The sequence below is a fragment of the Anas acuta genome, chromosome 5 (genome assembly GCF_963932015.1).
Source record: "Anas acuta chromosome 5, bAnaAcu1.1, whole genome shotgun sequence".
Classification (NCBI taxonomy): Eukaryota; Metazoa; Chordata; class Aves; order Anseriformes; family Anatidae; genus Anas; species Anas acuta.
The window spans coordinates 5,536,575-5,557,338 of NC_088983.1; the positions used below are offsets into that span (position 1 = coordinate 5,536,575).

Below are 20,764 nucleotides of genomic sequence, written 5' to 3' on the forward strand. Positions count from 1 at the left end.
GGCAGAACCCACCCGTATTTATGGGGTGACAGGGGGATCCCAGCAGTTAACTGTACTGGAGGATGAAGCGAGTCTAACTGGAAATAAGTGGCAAAAGCAGCGTATTGTGAAAGGCCCGGATGCTCCATGCATCCTTGACGTAGACTATTTCAGGAGAGGATATTTCAAGGACCCAAAATGGTACCGGAGGGCTTTTGGCATAGTTGCCTTAGAGACAGAGGACACTAAACAGTTGTCTACGTTGCCCAGTCTCTGGGAGGACCCTTCTGTTGGGTTGCTGAGCGTCAAAGAACAGCAGGTGCCAATTGCCACCACAGCTGTGCACCGGCAGCAATATGGCACCAACCGAGACCCCCCATTCTCATCCATAAGCTAATTCATCAACTGGAGAGCCATGGGATGATCAGCAAGATTCACTCACCCTTTCATAGTCCCATATGGCCAGTGCGAAGGTCTAATGGTGAGTGGACTGTTGTGGCCTGAATAAAGTCATGCCACTGCTGAGTGCTGTGGTGCCTGACATGCTAGAACTCCAGTACGAACTGGAATCAAAGGCAGCCAAGTGGTACGCTGCAATTGAGATAGCTAATTGATATAGCTAATTGAGATAGCTAATGCATTTTTCTCCATCCCTTTGGCAGCAGAGTGCAGGCCACAGTTTGCTCTTACTTTGAGGGGTGTCTAATACACCGGGAATCAACTGCCCCAGGGGTGGAAACAAAGCCCTACCATACCTAGACTACATGATGTGGACACCGTTTGATTTGCACACCATGGAAGAACTGCCTGTGTTCTGCAGTGTATGAGTGCAAAGAGGAAGGACCCTGGGCTTTTAGAGCACTGGCACATTTATATCTCTCTTGGTATGACAGTTACAGAACACCTCTCAAGCGTTTTCCCATATTGTGTAGGGTGTGGAAAAGGCTCAGAGCCAGCAGAGAGAGGAAGACTGCCACAGACATAGCATGGGGGAGTTGAGAGAGAAGAAGCTTCTTGGATCAGCTCTTCAGCTAAATGCTCCCCGATGCTGTGGCAGCCAAGCTGTCAGCATCTCATGCCTGCCTGTCCTGACCAAGAGTGATACAGACACTCACGGACAAAGCATTTGTTTAAGCAAGCAATATATTAGGGTTTTGGAGAGGCCGAGCTCCCGGAGTGAATGGACAATGTGCAAGAGCTAGATGGTCACTGTCCAGCTGGTAACAAAGCCTCTGCTTCAAGCAGCTGCATGGGGTGTGCCTCCCGCAAGGGTGGTTTTGCTGTGGAGAGAACACGGAGGAGCAATTCCCACTGCCAACTGAGCAGCATCTTCTCCATGTCCAGCATGCTCAGCTCTGCAGCACGTGGCAAGCAGTTGTGGTTGTAGCCACCGTAGTCATCAGTGGTTACTACGCTTGGTAGATTGTCCACACGGGGATCTTGCCACGCTTGGCAGTGGGTTGCTGCACGGAGTTTTCCCATCCTCTTTTGTGTCCTGCGTTCTCCCCTCTTCTTTCTGTGGTGGGAGGTCATCGCCTGCTGTCAGCAGAGTGCCCCGGAGAGCTCTGCATGAAGGCCTCGCTCAGTTCCCAAACGTCAACAGTCTTTTGAGCTGATCTCGCAGCTCCTGGAATTCACACAGTGCCCGGGCATGGACATTTGGATCCTCTGCCATGTGCTGGAAGAGGTTGAGTGGGCTGGATGTTAGGAAATCTGGGTGCAAGGTGACCTCGTCAGGCACTTCCTTGTTCCCTAAGAAGAAGTGGTCCAGGCGTTTCTCCACTATGCAGCAGTGCAGGCACTGCATGATGTCATCCATGCGCTGCAAAAACTCCCTCCTGCACCATCTTTCCAAAGGGATGGTGTTCAGCAGGTGCATGACGACTGTCTTCAAGACATAGGGGGTAAAATCATTGCCCACCATGATACGGGCACAGAGCTGCATGCATCTGAGGTGGTAGCTGTCCTGCGGGGCATGCGCTTTTATACTGGAAGAACTTCATCTCTGCCACTGTGCAGCTCTGTGGCCGTACTGTGTCCGGGGTAAAGATAGCATCAGTGTTCTCGCTGCTGAGAAAAATGTCTGAATCGCCTTGTTGCACTCCAAAAATGAACTCAACAAAGTGGATTTTATCGAAGGCATCAAACACATGGAGCTTGCAGGAGCGTCTGGATGGCAGCACAGCAACGTGATGTCTGGCAGACTCAGGCAAAAATTTTAACTTTTTTAAGCTTTAAGTGAGCAGCCAGAACTTGCGCTTAACTGACGGGACAATAGTTCGGTCAAACACAGATCTTTGCCACCCATGCCTGGAAGAGAGCTGTCATGCATTTCTTGACCACCACCCTTTGACAAGCATGCACAGGAGGGATTTCCAACCCCACAGCCAGCGACGATTGTGGCAGCTACAAAGATGCCTGACAGACGCCCTGCTAGCCACAAGCCCCAAAGCTGTGCATGCTGGACATGGAGAAATTGCTGCTCAGTTGGTAGTGGGACGTGCGGTGGGCACCAAGGGTGGGGCGGGGGTCCTGTGATGCGGTGTGGGCGCAGGTGACATCAGAGGACGTGTCACAATGGGGGGGGAGGCTTTAAAGGCAGCCGCGGGCAGCACTGCTTCACTTTGGCCTGAGCCATCGGTGAGTGCAGCAGCAGGGGGAAGACTGGGTTGGGCCAGGGCAGGGCTCGTGGCTGTCCCCGCTGGCACTGGCCACAGTCCCTGCTGCCTCCCAGCTCCCTCGCCCCCTCTCCTACCTGACCCCAGGGGCCTGAGGCTCGTGCCGCAGCTCCCTCAGCCGCCATCCAGCTCCCACCCAGCCCCACTGACGTGCTTCTCTCTCTTTCAGACCATGGTTTCGGCAGCTTTCTATTTCCTGGCATTTTTGGGCTTAGTCAACAGCCCACAGGAAGTCGGGTATCAATTGGATGAAGATGCTGCTCAGTTGACAGTGGGACGTTCGGCGGGCGCTGAGGGCGCAGACTCAATGCAGACTTGGCAGTTCTGGGCCGGTCTTGGGGTTCTCCTCTTAATTTGGCTGTTGTTTTGTCTTCGTAAAAAGTTCGAGGTGTTTGATGACAGCAGCGACGAGGACTTGGAAGAACCAGCGCTCAATGATGAATCGAATGCAGCCATTTTTATTGCAGAGAGCATCCAGCGGCAGCAGATAAACCTGACCAACTACTGCCGGCTTGTGGAGGAAATGGTGCGCGGCTTTTGCCGTGCCTGTGACTGGGTCTTTAAGGACACTTTCTCTCCAGTGCTGCAGACACCCATTGGAGTGGGCAGTGCTTTTGAAGGCTGGAGTCCCCGGGAGGGTGATACGGTCTACCGCTGCCTTATTCCCATGACAGCTCCTCGTGGGCACTCCTTCCACGTGGAGCAGAACACCAAATGGAATCTGCCATCAAAGGTGTCTCGTATTCGCGTGAAGCTGGAGTGCACGTGCTGGAGGGAGCAGGAGTTTGGGAATATGCTGTGCTTCCTCCACAACCCTGTGGAGGAGCTGAGAAGAAATCAGGAACCCAGCCTCCTACGAACTATGTGCACTCGCTCCTACTTGGATGTGCGTAAAGTCTCCTCCTGGTTCCAGCAGCTGGCAAAATTATCCTGGGAATCTGTGCCTCATTCATCTTCATGGCTGGTTAAAGTACTGAAAACCAGACGCTCTTGCATGCTTCGTTTGATTGATGACACCGGATCAACCGTATTCATTGAGATGATGTTTGGGGTACAACAAGGTGATACGGACATTTTTCTGAGCAGCGATTACTCTGAGGCTCCCGTTACCCCAGACACAGTATGGCCACAGAGCTGCGCAGTGGCAGAGATGAAGTTCTTCCGGAACATAGCCGCGAATGCCCAGCAGGACAGTTTCCACCTCGGATGCATGCAGCTCTGTGCCCGTATCGTGCTGGGCAGTTATTTTACCAGCTATATGATGAAGACCGTCGTCATGCACCTGCTGAACACCATCCCTCTGGAAAGATGGCACAGGAGGGAGTTTTTGCAGCGCATGGATGACATCGTGGAGTACCTGCGCTCGTGCCTGAGGAAGAAGCGCCTGGACCACTTCTGGTTAGGAAACGAGCAAATGCCTGAGGAGTTCATCTTGCCTCTGGATTTCCAAACATCCAGACCACCCAACCTCTTCCAGGACTTAGCAAAGGACCCGGATCAATACACCCAGGCGCACACTGATTTCCGTGAGCTGCAAGAGCAGCTCATGAAAATGCTGAACTTTGGGAACTGAGAGAGGCCTTCATGCAGAGCTCTCCGGGGCACTCTGCTGACAGCAGGCGATGACCTCCCACCACAGAAAGAAGAGGGGAGAACGCAGGACGCAGAAGAGGATGGGAAAACTCCATGCAGCAACCCACTGCCAAGCGTGGCAAGATCCCCGTATGGACAATCTACCAAGCGTAGTAACCACTGATGACTACGGTGGCTACAACCACAACTGCTTGCCACGTGCTGCAGAGCTGAGCATGCTGGACATGGAGAAGATGCTGCTCAGTTGGCAGTGGGAATTGCTCCTCCGTGTTCTCTCCACAGCAAAACCACCCTTGCGGGAGGCACACCCCATGCAGCTGCTTGAAGCAGAGGCTTTGTTACCAGCTGGACAGTGACCATCTAGCTCTTGCACATTGTCCATTCACTCCGGGAGCTCGGCCTCTCCAAAACCCTAATATATTGCTTGCTTAAACAAATGCTTTGTCCGTGAGTGTCTGTATCACTCTTGGTCAGGACAGGCAGGCATGAGATGCTGACAGCTTGACTGCCACAGCATCGGGGAGCATTTAGCTGAGGAGCTGATCCAAGAAGCTTCTTCTCTCTCAACTCCCCCATGCTATGTCTGTGGCAGTCTTCCTCTCTCTGCTGGCTCTGAGCCTTTTCCACACCCTACACAATATGGGAAAACGCTTGAGAGGTCTTCTGTAACTGTCATACCAAGAGAGATATAAATGTCCCAGTGCTCTAAAAGCCCAGGGTCCTTCCTCTTTGCACTCATACACTGCAGAACACAGGCAGTTCTTCCATGGTGTGCAAATCAAACGGTGTCCACATCATGTAGTCTAGGTATGGTAGGGCTTTGTTTCCACCCCTGGGGCAGTCGATTCCCAGTGTATTAGACACCCCTCAAAGTAAGAGCAAACTGTGGCCTGCACTCTGCTGCCAAAGGGATGGAGAAAAATGCATTAGCTATCTCAATTAGCTATATCAATTAGCTATCTCAATTGCAGCGTACCACTTGGCTGCCTTTGATTCCAGTTCGTACTGGAGTTCTAGCATGTCAGGCACCGCAGCACTCAGCAGTGGCATGACTTTATTCAGGCCACAACAGTCCACTCACCATTAGACCTTCGCACTGGCCATATGGGACTATGAAAGGGTGAGTGAATCTTGCTGATCATCCCGTGGCTCTCCAGTTGATGAATTAGCTTATGGATGAGAATGGGGGGTCTCGGTTGGTGCCATATTGCTGCCGGTGCACAGCTGTGGTGGCAATTGGCACCTGCTGTTCTTTGACGCTCAGCAACCCAACAGAAGGGTCCTCCCAGAGACTGGGCAACGTAGACAACTGTTTAGTGTCCTCTGTCTCTAAGGCAGCTATGCCAAAAGCCTACCGGTACCATTTTGGGTCCTTGAAATATCCTCTCCTGAGATAGTCTACGCCAAGGATGCATGGAGCATCCGGGCCTGTCACAATACGCTGCTTTTGCCACTTATTTCCAGTTAGACTCGCTTCATCCTCCAGTACAGTTAACTGCTGGGATCCCCCTGTCACCCCATAAATACGGGTGGGTTCTGCCCCTATAGGACTCCAGTATGCATGCGTATAGGGGCGGGAACCTGCGTTAATCATAGAATCATAGAATCATAGAATATCCTGAGTTGGAAGGGACCCTTAAGTATCATCAAGTCCAACTCTTGACACCGCACAGGTCTACCCAAGTTCAGACCATGTGACTAAGTGCACAGTGCAATCTATTCTTAAATTCAGTCAGGCTCGGTGCAGTGACCACTTCCCTGGGGAGCCTGTTCCAGTGTGCAACCACTCTCTCTGTGAAGAACCCCTTCCTGATGTCCAGCCTAAACTTCCCCTGCCTCAGCTTAACTCCGTTCCCGCGGGTCCTGTCGCTGGTGTTAATGGAGAAAAGGTCTCCTGCCTCTCGACACCCCCTTACGAGGAAGTTGTAGACTGCGATGAGGTCTCCCCTCAGCCTCCTCTTCTCCAGGCTGAACAGGCCCAGTGCCCTCAGCCGTTCCTCATACGTCTTCCCCTCCAGGCCTTTCACCATCTTCGTAGCCCTCCTCTGGACACTCTCCAACAGTTTCATGTCCTTTTTATACTGTGGTGCCCAGAACTGCACACAGTACTCGAGGTGAGGCCGCACCAGCGCAGAGTAGAGCGGGACAATCACCTCCCTCGACCTACTAGCGATGCCGTGCTTGATGCACCCCAGGACACGGTTGGCCCTCCTGGCTGCCAGGGCACACTGCCGGCTCATATTCAACTTGTTGTCTACCACGACCCCCAGATCCCTCTCTTCTAGGCTGCTCTCCAGCGTCTCGTCGCCCAGTCTGTATGTGCAGCCAGGGTTTCCCCGTCCCAGGTGCAGGACCCAGCACTTGCTCTTATTGAACTTCATGCGGTTGGTGATCGCCCAGCTCTCCAACCTATCCAGATCCCTCTGCAAGGCCTTTCCACCCTCATTCGAGTCCACAACTCCTCCAAGTTTGGTGTCATCAGCAAATTTGCTCAAAATGCCTTCTATTCCTACATCCAGATCGTTTATAAAAATATTGAAAAGTACCAGCCCTAAAATGGAGCCTTGAGGGACCCCACTGGTGACCGCCCGCCAGCCTGACGCAACCCCATTTACCATAACTCTTTGGGCCCTGCCCGTTAGCCAATTGCTCACCCATCGTATGATGTTTTTATTTACCTGTATGGTGGACATTTTGTCCAGTAGGATCCTATGGGAAACTGTGTCAAAAGCCTTGCTGAAGTCCAAAAAAATCACATCAGCTGGTTTCCCTTGGTCCACCATACGGAGACCTGAAAAATATGCAAGAGAACCATGGGAAATGAAATGAATATGTATTTATCCCACTAATACAAGCACACTGCCAGGATCATAATTTCAGGATCATAAATTGTCATCCACGTGCTGCAGATCTGAGCATGCTGGACATGGAGAAGATGCTGCTCAGTTGGCAGTGGGAATTGCTCCTCCATGGTCTCTCCACAGCAAAACCACCCTTGCGGGAGGCACACCCCATGCAGCTGCTTGAAGCAGAGGCTTTGTTACCAGCTGGACAGTGACCATCTAGCTCTTGCACATTGTCCATTCCCTCTGGGAGCTCGGCCTCTCCAAAAATCCTAATATATTGCTTGCTTAAACAAACATTTTGTCCGTGAGTGTCTGTACCACACTTGGTCAGGAAAGGCAGGCATGAGGTGCCACAGCATCGGGAAGCATTTTGCTGTGGAGCTGATTCCGTGGGCTCCAAATGCGCTCCTGGAGCTAAAGCACTGCTGCCTGTCTTTGGTCCTCCAGCAGGGCAATGAGAATAGCTCAGGACCCTCCACAAAGCCGTCTGTTGCTGGTGTGCTGTGTGGAGTCTAAAGGGGGGACTTATGGGACCTGAGGCAAACCATGCCCTGGGAGTCCAATGGCATTGCCCAGGATGACCACGGGGATGCAGAGGTCACGCTCTTGTTATAAATGAAGATACAACTCAATCTGAATTTACTAATATATATAAAAGGCAAGTAAACAGCCTAGGTGTGCGGGGAGTCTACGCTCTACCAACATGCACACACTAACATCAAACTTTCTAAATATATAGAACATTGTTTTTACATATTCATAAGAAACCCAAGTATGCCTATAGATATGTAGAACCAGAAAAGGTATCAATCGAAGCATAAACGTATCTAAGTTTTCCGAATTCTGGCAAGTGTTTAACAAGCAATCCTTTAAGTCTATTACTATTAATGTCTATGACTGGGGGAGCATAGTTGGAGTTGGTAATCCTGGTTGATGCTCCCATATCTTCCATACAACAGTCTCCATTTTCCATTCCTTTTCTTGATTACAAACACCGCAGAATTTCCATCCACCCTCTTCCCTCTTCCCCCCTCTCACGCCCAAGCAGCGCAGGGGAACAAGGGAATGGGGGTTATGGTCAGTCTACAGGGCTTCTCTGCCGCTCCTTCTCGGTCACTTCCGTCCCCTGTGCTGTGGGGTCCCTCCCACAGGATGCAGTCCTTGATGAACTGATCCGGCGTGGGCTTCCCACAGGCAGCCGCTCTTCCAGAGCTGCTCCAGATATGGGTCCTTACCACGGGGTCCATCCCTCAGGAGCAAACTGCTCCAACCTGGCTCCCCCACGGGCAGCAGCTCCTGCCCCATCACCTGCTCCTGCGTGGGCTCCTCTCCACGGGCTACAGGTCCGGCCCGGAATCTGCTCCGGCAGGGGTCTTCCACAGGCTCCGTCGGTGCAGGGCCACCTGCTCCACCGTGGTACTCCATGGGCTGCAGGGGGACAGCCTGCTTCACCATGGGCCTCACCACAGGCCGCAGGGGACTTCTGCTCTGGCGCCTGCAGCACCTCTCCCCCTCCTTCTGCACTGACCCTGGCGCCTGCAAGGCTGTTCCTCACTCCTCTCACTCTCCCAGCTGCTGTATATATTGCAGCGTTTTTTTCCCTGTCTTAAATATACTCTCACAGAGGCACAAAAGAACATTGTTGGCTCGGCTTATTGGCTCAGCTCAGGTCATAAGTGGGTCACTTCCCAAACATGGGCCCTTCCCAAACATGGGGCAGCTTCTAGATCCTTCTCCCAGAAGCCACCCCTAAGGCCCCCTGCTACTAAAACCTTGCCACGTAAACCCACTACACCAAGTCACAGCCCTCGTGGACACTGGCAAGAAATGGCCAGGTTGGCTGAAACCCCTTGGAGCGGAAGCCAACTGCTGTACTAAACGTGCTTTGATGCGGATTACTGGCAAAGTCTAAATTCATGGTGCTAATTGTTGGGGTGCAGAGGGCTGTGCAGACTGCATTATTGTCTTCATAAATCTGGCCAGTACCAGTTCTTGTCTCTCATCCAGACCTCCAGCTCTTTCTGTTGCTTGGTTAACACAGATTGATCCTGAAAAATCCCTGGCAAGAGCTGAGGCACTGCCACCCAGGGCCAGGCAGTGACACTGGGGGATGCCAGTGCTGGAGAGGAGCTGGGGGAGCAGCCCTGATGGGGGGAGTAGTGGTCCCAACAGAGGGACAGGGGGGAGCAATGGCCCCAACAGTCCTGAGCGGTGCCAGAAAGTTCCTGGCAGGTCCCAACGGCCCTAACAGGAGAGGGAACGTTCCTGACAGGCCCCAACGGCTCTGAAGGGATGAGGAACGTTCCTGACAGGCCCCAGCGGCTCGAGGACGACACTCACAGACAAAGTGTTTGTTCAAGCAAGACATTTATTGGAATCTTTGCAGAGGCCAAGCTCCCAGTGAAATGGACAGGCCAAGAACCAAGCCCACTTGGTATGAGGAGTCTCTGCGTCAAGCGTCCATGAAGCAGCCTCTGGAGCTGCATGGGGTCCAGTTCCCCACAGGGTGCTAGCAGGTCATCATCTGCCATCAGCAGAGCGCTCTCGTTGTGCATGAAGGTCTCTGTCATGTCCGTAGATCAGCAGTCTTTTCAGCTGATCTCGCACCACCTCGAACTTCTGTAGCTTTAGCATATGGGTCCCGCTTCAGATGCTGGAAGAGGTTGACCGGGCCAGACAACTGGAAGGCTGGTGGCAGGACAATCACATCGGGCACCATCTCGTTGCCAAAGAAGTGGTTGAGACATTTCCCTTCCAAACAGCAGCAAAGGTACCTTTGCTGCTGTGTGGAATGAGGGAGAGATTTCCAGGATAATTTCGCCAGCTGCTGGAACCAGGAGGAGACTACGCACATCCAAGTAGGAGCGAGTGCACATAGTTCGTAGGAGGCTGGGTTCCTGATTTCTTCTCAGCTCCTCCACAGGGTTGTGGAGGAAGCACAGCATATTCCCAAACTCCTGCTCCCTCCAGCACGTGCACTCCAGCTTCACGCGAATACGAGACACCTTTGATGGCAGATGCCATTTGGTGTTCTGCTCCACGAGGAGCTGTCATGGGAATAAGGCAGCGGTAGACCGTATCACCCTCCCGGGGACTCCAGCCTTCAAAAGCACTGCCCACTCCAATGGGTGTCTGCAGCACTGGAGAGAAAGTGTCCTTAAAGACCCAGTCACAGGCACGGCAAAAGCCGCGCACCATTTCCTCCACAAGCCGGCAGTAGTTGGTCAGGTTTACCTGCTGCCGCTGGATGCTCTCTGCAATACAAATGGATGTATTCGATTCAGCGTTGAGCGCTGCTTCTTCCAAGTCCTCATCGCTGCTGGAGCTCTCCTCGTCGCTGCTGTCATCAAACACCTCGAACTTTTTACGAAGCCAAAACAACAGCCAAATTAAGAGGAGAATAAAACCAAGTCCGGCCCAGAACTGCCAAGATCGCATCGCACATGAGAGCAGGCCTCCCATATGCATCGAGCTCTGCTGCTTCTCTAGCGCCTCAATTTCCAACAGGAGCTGAGCCATGCGTTGTTGCATCTCCTCCGCATACTGCCGCATGCGCTCATTTGTAGCTTCATCCAATTCATCCCCGACTTCCTCTGGGCTCACAGAGTCTGAAGGCTGGTGGCAGGACAATCACATCGGGCACCATCTTGTTGCCATAGAAGTGCTTGAGACATTTCTCTTCCACACAGCAGCAAAGGTACCAACTGATATCATCCAGCCGAAGCAGAAAATCCGTCCCGTACCACATTTCCAAGGGGATGGTGGCAGCAAGGGTCCCTGGCAGCAGGGACTGTGGCCAGGACTGGTGGTGACAGCCACCTGCCCTGCCCTGAGCGGCTGGGCCCTGGCTGCAGGCTTAGCAAGGCCTCGGGGGGCAGCTTTTGTGCCCCAGCCCTGTGCTGCCCAGCCTTCCCCCTGCTGCTGCACTCGCCTCACAGATGGCTCAGGCCAGACTGCAGCATGGCCCTGAGGGGAGCAGGGACATTCCTGACAGGCACCAGGGGCCCTGAGGTGGACAGGGATGTTCCTGACAGGCCCCAGCGGCCTTTGGGGGGGGGGCGGGACATTCCTGACAGACCCCAGAGGCCGCAGTGTACTGTAATGCCGTCAAACTATATAGGGGCAGAACCCATCTGTATTTATGGGGTGACAGGGGGATCCCAGCAGTTAACTGTACTGGAGGATGAAGCGAGTCTAACTGGAAATAAGTGGCAAAAGCAGCGTATTGTGAAAGGCCCGGATGCTCCATGCATCCTTGACGTAGACTATGTCAGGAGAGGATATTTCAAGGACCCAAAATGGTACCGGTGGGCTTTTGGCATAGCTGCCTTAGAGACAGAGGACACTAAACAGTTGTCTACGTTGCCCAGTCTCTGGGAGGACCCTTCTGTTGGGTTGCTGAGCGTCAAAGAACAGCAGGTGCCAATTGCCACCACAGCTGTGCACCGGCAGCAATATGGCACCAACCGAGACCCCCCATTCTCATCCATAAGCTAATTCATCAACTGGAGAGCCATGGGATGATCAGCAAGATTCACTCACCCTTTCATAGTCCCATATGGCCAGTGCAAAGGTCTAATGGTGAGTGGACTGTCGTGGCCTGAATAAAGTCATGCCACTGCTGAGTGCTGCGGTGCCTGACATGCTAGAACTCCAGTACGAACTGGAATCAAAGGCAGCCAAGTGGTACGCTGCAATTGAGATAGCTAATTGATATAGCTAATTGAGATAGCTAATGCATTTTTCTCCATCCCTTTGGCAGCAGAGTGCAGGCCACAGTTTGCTCTTACTTTGAGGGGTGTCTAATACACCGGGAATTGACTGCCCCAGGGGTGGAAACAAAGCCCTACCATACCTAGGCTACATGATGTGGACACCGTTTGATTTGAACACCATGGAAGAACTGCCTGTGTTCTGCAGTGTATGAGTGCAAAGAGGAAGGACCCTGGGCTTTTAGAGCACTGGCACATTTATATCTCTCTTCGTATGACAGTTACAGAAGACCTCTCAAGCGTTTTCCCATATTGTGTAGGGTGTGGAAAAGGCTCAGAGCCAGCAGAGAGAGGAAGACTGCCACAGACATAGCATGGGGGAGTTGAGAGAGAAGAAGCTTCTTGGATCAGCTACTCAGCTAAATGCTCCCCGATGCTGTGGCAGCCAAGCTGTCAGCATCTCATGCCTGCCTGTCCTGACCAAGAGTGATACAGACGCTCACACACAAAGCGTTTGTTTAAGCAAGCAATATATTAGGGTTTTGGGGAGGCTGCGCTCCCCGAGTGAATGGACAATGTGCAAGAGCTAGATGGTCACTGTCCAGCTGGTAACAAAGCCTCTGTTTCAAGCAGCTGCATGGGGTGTGCCTCCCACAAGGGTGGTTTTTCTGTGGAGAGAACACGGAGGAGCAATTCCCACTGCCAACTGAGCAGCATCTTCTCCATGTCCAGCATGCTCAGCTCTGCAGCACGTGGCAAGCAGTTGTGGTTGTAGCCACCGTAGTCACCAGTGGTTACTACGCTGGGTAGATTGTCCATACGGAGATCTTGCCACGCTTGGCAGTGGGTTGCTGCACGGAGTTTTCCCATCCTCTTCTGCGTCCTGCATTCTCCCCTCTTCTTTCTGTGGTGGGAGGTCATCGCCTGCTGTCAGCAGAGTGCCCCGGAGAGCTCTGCTTGAAGGCCTCTCTCAGTTCCTAAAGTTCAGCATTTTCATGAGCTGCTCTTGCAGCTCACGGAAATCAGTGTGCGCCTGGGTGTATTGATCCGGGTCCTTTGCTAAGTCCTGGAAGAGGTTGGGTGGTCTGGATGTTTGGAAATCCAGAGGCAAGATGAACTCCTCAGGCATTTGCTCGTTTCCTAACCAGAAGTGGTCCAGGCGCTTCTTCCTCAGGCACGAGCGCAGGTACTCCACGATGTCATCCATGCGCTGCAAAAACTCCCTCCTGTGCCATCTTTCCAGAGGGATGGTGTTCAGCAGGTGCATGACGACGGTCTTTATCATATAGCTGGTAAAATAACTGTCCATCGCGATACGGGCACAGAGCTGCATGCATCCGAGGTGGAAACTGTCCTGCTGGGCATTCGCGGCTATGTTCCGGAAGAACTTCATCTCTGCCACTGCGCAGCTCTGTGGCCATACTGTGTCCGGGGTAACGGGAGCCTCGGAGTAATCGCTGCTCAGAAAAATGTCCGTATCACCTTGTTGTACCCCAAACATCATCTCAACGAACACGGTTGATCCGGTGTCATCAATCAAACGAAGCATGCAAGAGCGTCTGGTTTTCAGTACTTTAACCAGCCATGAAGATGAATGAGGCACAGATTTCCAGGATAATTTCGCCAGCTGCTGGAACCAGGAGGAGACTTTACGCACATCCAAGTAGGAGCGAGTGCACATAGTTCGTAGGAGGCTGGGTTCCTGATTTCTTCTCAGCTCCTCCACAGGGTTGTGGAGGAAGCACAGCATATTCCCAAACTCCTGCTCCCTCCAGCACGTGCACTCCAGCTTCACGCGAATACGAGACACCTTTGATGGCAGATTCCATTTGGTGTTCTGCTCCACGTGGAAGGAGTGCCCACGAGGAGCTGTCATGGGAATAAGGCAGCGGTAGACCGTATCACCCTCCCGGGGACTCCAGCCTTCAAAAGCACTGCCCACTCCAATGGGTGTCTGCAGCACTGGAGAGAAAGTGTCCTTAAAGACCCAGTCACAGGCACGGCAAAAGCCGCGCACCATTTCCTCCACAAGCCGGCAGCAGTTGGTCAGGTTTACCTGCTGCCGCTGGATGCTCTCTGCAATACAAATGGATGTATTCGATTCAGCGTTGAGTGCTGGTTCTTCCAAGTCTCATCGCTGCTGGAACTCTCCTCGTCGCTGCTGTCATCAAACACCTTGAACTTTTTATGAAGCCAAAACAACAGCCAAATTAAGAGGAGAATAAAACCAAGACCGGCCCAGAACTGCCAAGATCGCATCGCAGATGAGAGCAGGCCTCCCATATGCATCGAGCTCTGCTGCTTCTCTAGCGCCTCAATTTCCAACAGGAGCTGAGCCATGCGTTGTTGCATCTCCTCCGCATACTGCCGCATGCGCTCATTTGTAGCTTCTTCCAATTCATCCCCGACTTCCTTTGGGCTCTCGACTAAGCCCTGCGAGGAGATTATTTGCTGGCTTGAAGCCCAGCTGGGACCAACACAAACCCAGACACACGGGTGCCGTACCTAGCTGGCCCACGAGGCATTGCCGATGGAGGAGGTGGCTGCAAGCACAGTAGGACACTCTGCTCTCATTTGCCTGGGTGCTACTAGGAGTCCACCTCCTGCTTGGCAGAAACACGCAGAGCTGACTGTGTAATATCGCCCAGCACTGTGTTCCCTCACGTTTGCAGAAGCAACTTGCAGCTGTAAGGAAAATGTTTTTTCTCTAATCTGTATTTACACAGAACGGAGATAAAGAAATTCCTCAACAATCACTTAATCTCTCTTTGGGCTGACACCACCATCTTTGCTCAGCCCAGCTCCAAAGCAGCAACACATGCAAACACAGCATGCCGCTCTGCAGCCCGGGAAAGGACTATCACGTGAAAAACGAGGGCTGTACCCAAGTCCTCTGCACTGCAAACATCCACTGACGCAGGCAGCGGGATGCTGAGAAGAAGGGCAGCCCCATCTTCTGGAAGCTGGCACGTGTTTGAAGCTCTTGTGTGTTTCTGGCATGTGATTTGAAGCAAGAAGCCTGCTCTCAGCTTGCAGACATGTCATCCCTGCCACAAGCCGCCCTGCTCGTGCAAGCAAGCTCTCAGCAAGCTCTGCATGAACTAACCGCCTGGCCCTTAAGGATTGGAAAAACAGGAAGCCCTTTCAAAGGTGTCTATGGATTTGATGTTGACGTTTGAATTTCCCTGTCATATCACTGTAACTTTTTTGCCCACATGCTGTATCCCTGCACTGTGAAGTTGTCGTTTAATTCTAGTCAGAGACTTTGTGCTTTTGAAAATAAAGCCAAGGAGAACAGAAACGTGAAATGTTCAAAAACACTTTAGTGCATTAGACAAGGATATAGTATGAGAAGCTGAGCCTTTCCTGCCCTTAGGGGAAAACATATCTTGTATAGAAATAACCTAGCAAAGACAAAGCTGTTCTGCATAGTGAAAATTTTGGTGCTATATAGTTTGAGGACATAATATAACGTACTTATCAGTAAGAACAGAGTTATGACACAGTACTTATCAGTAAGAACAGAGTTATGACACCATGACGATAACCCAGAAGAGTTGAAAGGGACTGAGGACAACACAGACTTCATGGTACAGCACTGGGAAATCAGCGTCCCTGCTTAGCCAGGCCCAGCAGCAAGCAGACGGGTTGATAAAACTCAGGAGGCTTCCTGTGGGGGCCTCTCCAGCCACAGCCCTACCTGTGAAACAGGCTCTGTTTGCCACCAGCATGTGGCCATGGAGGCTGCGGGTGCAGGCAGAGTCTGTCCTGTAGACAGGGGCAGCTCCTGGAGCACCAAGTGGCAGCAACAGTTTTTTAAAAATGCGCCCTTGATGCTGCATCTGGAGCTGGCCACATTCTCCTACAGGCAAACTGTGCACTGGGAGGAACTGTGAAAAAACTTTCCGCATGGAGTCTATGAATGCAATCCCCTAGGTGAAAGTCCATCCCACTTGTAACCCAACTCAGCAAATGTTAATGCCCCGTTCCTGCATTCACATTCCCATATTCCTGAGACAATGGCCTTCTTTCCCCTGGTAAATACAGAAAGTAAGCATTTCCTCAAAGGAAGTTCATTGGATTTTTAGACAACCTCCCCCCCCAAAAGAAGGAAGAGTGGGAAACAAAAACCATTTTGATAATCTGGGAAAGTATTATCAGACGCGACCTCTTCTGCTGAAGTATAACACTTTCCCTAGGCCACTAAGAAGCTAAGGACCAAAGTGTTTCTTTAACATTATTTTAACCGTAAAGGAAGAAAATCAGATGGCCTTCCAATTCATTTTACCAGCACACATACTGAAGACTCCACACATTGAAGACTTGACTTTATTTTAAAAGAATGATTCATGCATTTAGCCTTTGGTTCATTTCTGTATTAGTTTTGGAGCCATAAATCTCACTTTGGAGGTGTAGAACGATTAATTTCTCAGCAACATTTCTCTGCAGCACGTGGCAAGCAGTTGTGATTGTAGCCACCGTAGTCATCAGTGGTTACTACGCTTGGTAGATTGTCCATACGGGGATCTTGCCACGCTTGGCAGTGGGTTGCTGCATGGAGTTTTCCCATCCTCTTCTGCGTCCTGCGTTCTCCCCTCTTCTTTCTGTGGTGGGAGGTCATCGCCTGCTGTCAGCAGAGTGCCCCGGAGAGCTCTGCATGAAGGCCTCTCTCAGTTCCTAAGGATCAGCATTTGCATGAGCTGCTCTTGCAGCACACGGAAATCAGTGTGCGCCTGGGTGTATTGATCCGGGTCCTTTGCTAAGTCCTGGAAGATGTTGGGTGGTCTGGATGTTTGGAAATCCAGAGGCAAGATGAACTCCTCAGGCATTTGCTCGTTTCCTAACCAGAAGTGGTCCAGGCGCTTCTTCCTCAGGCATGAGCGCAGGTACTCCACGATGTCATCCATGCGCTGCAAAAACTCCTCCACAGATGGCTCAGGCCAGACTGCAGCATGGCCCTGAGGGGAGCAGGGACATTCCTGACAGGCACCAAGGGCCCTGAGGTGGACAGGGATGTTCCTGACAGACCCCAGAGGCCGCAGTGTACTGTAATGCCGTCAAACTACATAGGGGCAGAACCCACCCGTATTTATGGGGTGACAGGGGGATCCCAGCAGTTAACTGTACTGGAGGATGAAGCGAGTCTAACTGGAAATAAGTGGCAAAAGCAGCGTATTGTGACAGGCCCGGATGCTCCATGCATCCTTGGCGTAGACTATCTCAGGAGAGGATATTTCAAGGACCCAAAATGGTACCGGTAGGCTTTTGGCATAGCTGCCTTAGAGACAGAGGACACTAAACAGTTGTCTACGTTGCCCAGTCTCTGGGAGGACCCTTCTGTTGGGTTGCTGAGCGTCAAAGAACAGCAGGTGCCGATTGCCACCACAGCTGTGCACTGGCAGCAATATGGCACCAACCGAGACCCCCCATTCTCATCCATAAGCTAATTCATCAACTGGAGAGCCACGGGATGATCAGCAAGATTCACTCAACCTTTCATAGTCCCATAAGGCCAGTGCGAAGGTCTAATGGTGAGTGGACTATCGTGGCCTGAATAAAGTCTTGCCACTGCTGAGTGCTGTGGTGCCTGACATGCTAGAACTCCAGTACGAACTGGAATCAAAGGCAGCCAAGTGGTACGCTGCAATTGAGATAGCTAATTGATATAGCTAATTGAGATAGCTAATGCATTTTTCTCCATCCCTTTGGCAGCAGAGTGCAGGCCACAGTTTGCTCTTACTTTGAGGGGTGTCTAATACACCGGGAATCGACTGCCCCAGGGGTGGAAACAAAGCCCTACCATACCTAGACTACATGATGTGGACACCGTTTGATTTGCACACCATGGAAGAACTGCCTGTGTTCTGCAGTGTATGAGTGCAAAGAGGAAGGACCCTGGGCTTTTAGAGCACTGGGACATTTATATCTCTCTTGGTATGACAGTTACAGAACACCTCTCAAGCGTTTTCCCATATTGTGTAGGGTGTGGAAAAGGCTCAGAGCCAGCAGAGAGAGGAAGACTGCCACAGACATAGCATGGGGGAGTTGAGAGAGAAGAAGCTTCTTGGATCAGCTCCTCAGCAAAATGCTCCCCGATGCTGTGGCAGTCAAGCTGTCAGCATCTCATGCCTGCCTGTCCTGACCAAGAGTGATACAGACGCTCACACACAAAGCATTTGTTTAAGCAAGCAATATATTAGGGTTTTGGAGAGGCCGAGCTCCCGGAGTGAATGGACAATGTGCAAGAGCTAGATGGTCACTGTCCAGCTGGTAACAAAGCCTCTGCTTCAAGCAGCTGCATGGGGTGTGCCTCCCGCAAGGGTGGTTTTGCTGTGGAGAGAACACGGAGGAGCAATTCCCACTGCCAACTGAGCAGCATCTTCTCCATGTCCAGCATGCTCAGCTCTGCAGCACGTGGCAAGCAGTTGTGGTTGTAGCCACCGTAGTCATCAGTGGTTACTACGCTTGGTAGATTGTCCATACGGGGATCTTGCCACGCTTGGCAGTGGGTTGCTGCATGGAGTTTTCCCATCCTCTTCTGCGTCCTGCGTTCTCCCCTCTTCTTTCTGTGGTGGGAGGTCATCGCCTGCTGTCAGCAGAGTACCCCGGAGAGCTCTGCATGAAGGCCTCTCTCAGTTCCCAAAGTTCAGCATTTTCATGAGCTGCTCTTGCAGCTCACGGAAATCAGTGTGCGCCTGGGTGTATTGATCTGGGTCCTTTGCTAAGTCCTGGAAGAGGTTGGGTGGTCTGGATGTTTGGAAATCCAGAGGCAAGATGAACTCCTCAGGCATTTGCTCGTTTCCTAACCAGAAGTGGTCCAGGCGCTTCTTCCTCAGGCACGAGCGCAGGTACTCCACGACGTCATCCATGCGCTGCAAAAACTCCCTCCTGTGCCATCTTTCCAGAGGGATGGTGTTCAGCAGGTGCATGACGACGGTCTTCATCATATAGCTGGTAAAATAACTGCCCAGCACGATACGGGCACAGAGCTGCATGCATCCGAGGTGGAAACTGTCCTGCTGGGCATTCGCGGCTATGTTCCGGAAGAACTTCATCTCTGCCACTGCGCAGCTCTGTGGCCATACTGTGTCCGGGGTAACGGGAGCCTCAGAGTAATCGCTGCTCAGAAAAATGTCCGTATCACCTTGTTGTACCCCAAACATCATCTCAATGAATACGGTTGATCCGGTGTCATCAATCAAACGAAGCATGCAAGACCGTCTGGTTTTCAGTACTTTAACCAGCCATGAAGATGAATGAGGCACAGATTCCCAGGATAATTTTGCCAGCTGCTGGAACCAGGAGGAGACTTTACGCACATCCAAGTAGGAGCGAGTGCACATAGTTCGTAGGAGGCTGGGTTCCTGATTTCTTCTCAGCTCCTCCACAGGGTTGTGGAGGAAGCACAGCATATTCCCAAACTCCTGCTCCCTCCAGCACATGCACTCCAGCTTCACGCGAATACGAGACACCTTTGATGGCAGATTCCATTTGGTGTTCTGCTCCACGTGGAAGGAGTGCCCACGAGGAGCTGTCATGGGAATAAGGCAGCGGTAGACCGTATCACCCTCCCGGGGACTCCAGCCTTCAAAAGCACTGCCCACTCCAATGGGTGTCTGCAGCACTGGAGAGAAAGTGTCCTTAAAGACCCAGTCACAGGCACGGCAAAAGCCGCGCACCATTTCCTCCACAAGCCGGCAGTAGTTGGTCAGGTTTACCTGCTGCCGCTGGATGCTCTCTGCAATAAAAATGGCTGCATTCGATTCATCATTGAGCGCTGGTTCTTCCAAGTCCTCGTCGCTGCTGTCATCAAACACCTCGAACTTTTTACGAAGACAAAACAACAGCCAAATTAAGAGGAGAACCCCAAGACCGGCCCAGAACTGCCAAGTCTGCATTGAGTCTGCGCCCTCAGCGCCCGCCGAACGTCCCACTGTCAACTGAGCAGCATCTTCATCCAATTGATACCCGACTTCCTGTGGGCTGTTGACTAAGCCCAAAAATGCCAGGAAATAGAAAGCTGCCGAAACCATGGTCTGAAAGAGAGAGAAGCACGTCAGTGGGGCTGGGTGGGAGCTGGATGGCGGCTGAGGGAGCTGCGGCACGAGCCTCAGGCCCCTGGGGTCAGGTAGGAGAGGGGGCGAGGGAGCTGGGAGGCAGCAGGGACTGTGGGCAGTGCCAGCGGGGACAGCCACGAGCCCTGCCCTGGCCCAACCCAGTCTTCCCCCTGCTGCTGCACTCACCAATGGCTCAGGCCAAAGTGAAGCAGCGCTGCCCGCGGCTGCCTTTAAAGCCTCCCCCCCCATTGTGACACGTCCTCTGATGTCACCTGTGCCCACACCGCATCACAGGACCCCCGCCCCACCCTTGGTGCCCACCGCACGTCCCACTACCAACTGAGCAGCAATTTCTCCATGTCCAGCATGCACAGCTTTGGGGCTTGTGGCTAGCAGGGCGTCTGTCAGGCATCTTTGTAGCTGCCACAATCGTCGCTGGCTGTGGGGTTGGAAATCCCTCCTGTGCATGCTTGTCAAAGGGATGGTGGTCAAGAAATGCATGACAGCTCTCTTCCAGGCATGGGTGGCAAGGATCTGTGTTTGACCGAACTATTGTTCCGTCAGTTAAGCGCAAGTTCTGGCTGCTCAGTTAAAGCTTAAAAAAGTTAAAATTTTTGCCTGAGTCGGCCAGACATCACATTGGTGTGCTGCCATCCAGACGCTCCTGCAAGCTCCATGTGTTTGATGCCTTCGATAAAATCCGCTTTGTTGAGTTCATTTTTGGAGTGCAACAAGGCGATTCAGACATTTTTCTCAGCAGCGAGAACACTGATGACATCTTTACCCTGGACACAGTACGGCCACAGAGCTGCACAGTGGCAGAGATGAAGTTCTTCCAGTACATAAAAGCGCATGCCCCGCAGGACAGCTACCACCTCAGATGCATGCAGCTCTGTGCC

At 52.2% G+C, this 20,764-nt stretch overlaps 3 protein-coding genes and 1 pseudogene across 3 annotated transcripts; 1 reads left to right on the plus strand and 3 right to left on the minus strand.

Annotated features, from left to right (window-relative positions):
* Positions 1-1,561: 1,561 nt before the first annotated feature.
* LOC137857161 (inositol 1,4,5-trisphosphate receptor-interacting protein-like 1) lies at positions 1,562-2,617 on the minus strand (annotated as a pseudogene).
* A 212-nt stretch (positions 2,618-2,829) lies between these two features.
* On the plus strand, positions 2,830-4,314 carry LOC137857166 (inositol 1,4,5-trisphosphate receptor-interacting protein-like 1). The gene has a single exon (XM_068683351.1). It carries the CDS (start codon positions 2,830-2,832, stop codon positions 4,228-4,230), a length of 1,401 nt encoding a protein of 466 aa, XP_068539452.1. The 3' UTR covers positions 4,231-4,314.
* An 8,464-nt stretch (positions 4,315-12,778) lies between these two features.
* Positions 12,779-13,828, minus strand: LOC137857180 (inositol 1,4,5-trisphosphate receptor-interacting protein-like 1). Its single transcript, XM_068683373.1, has one exon. It carries the CDS (start codon positions 13,826-13,828, stop codon positions 12,779-12,781), a length of 1,050 nt encoding a protein of 349 aa, XP_068539474.1.
* Positions 13,829-18,440: 4,612 nt separating this feature from the next.
* LOC137857183 (inositol 1,4,5-trisphosphate receptor-interacting protein-like 1) lies at positions 18,441-19,841 on the minus strand. Its single transcript, XM_068683385.1, has one exon. It carries the CDS (start codon positions 19,839-19,841, stop codon positions 18,441-18,443), a length of 1,401 nt encoding a protein of 466 aa, XP_068539486.1.
* Between the last annotated feature and the right edge of the window lie 923 nt (positions 19,842-20,764).

What these genes read in the sequence shown, in the direction of transcription:
- LOC137857166 (XM_068683351.1), top strand. Translation starts at nt 2,830, where the DNA reads ATGGTTTCGGCAGCTTTCTATTTCCTGGCATTTTTGGGCTTAGTCAAC.
- LOC137857180 (XM_068683373.1), bottom strand. Translation starts at nt 13,828, where the DNA reads ATGGTGCGCGGCTTTTGCCGTGCCTGTGACTGGGTCTTTAAGGACACT.
- LOC137857183 (XM_068683385.1), bottom strand. Translation starts at nt 19,841, where the DNA reads ATGGTTTCGGCAGCTTTCTATTTCCTGGCATTTTTGGGCTTAGTCAAC.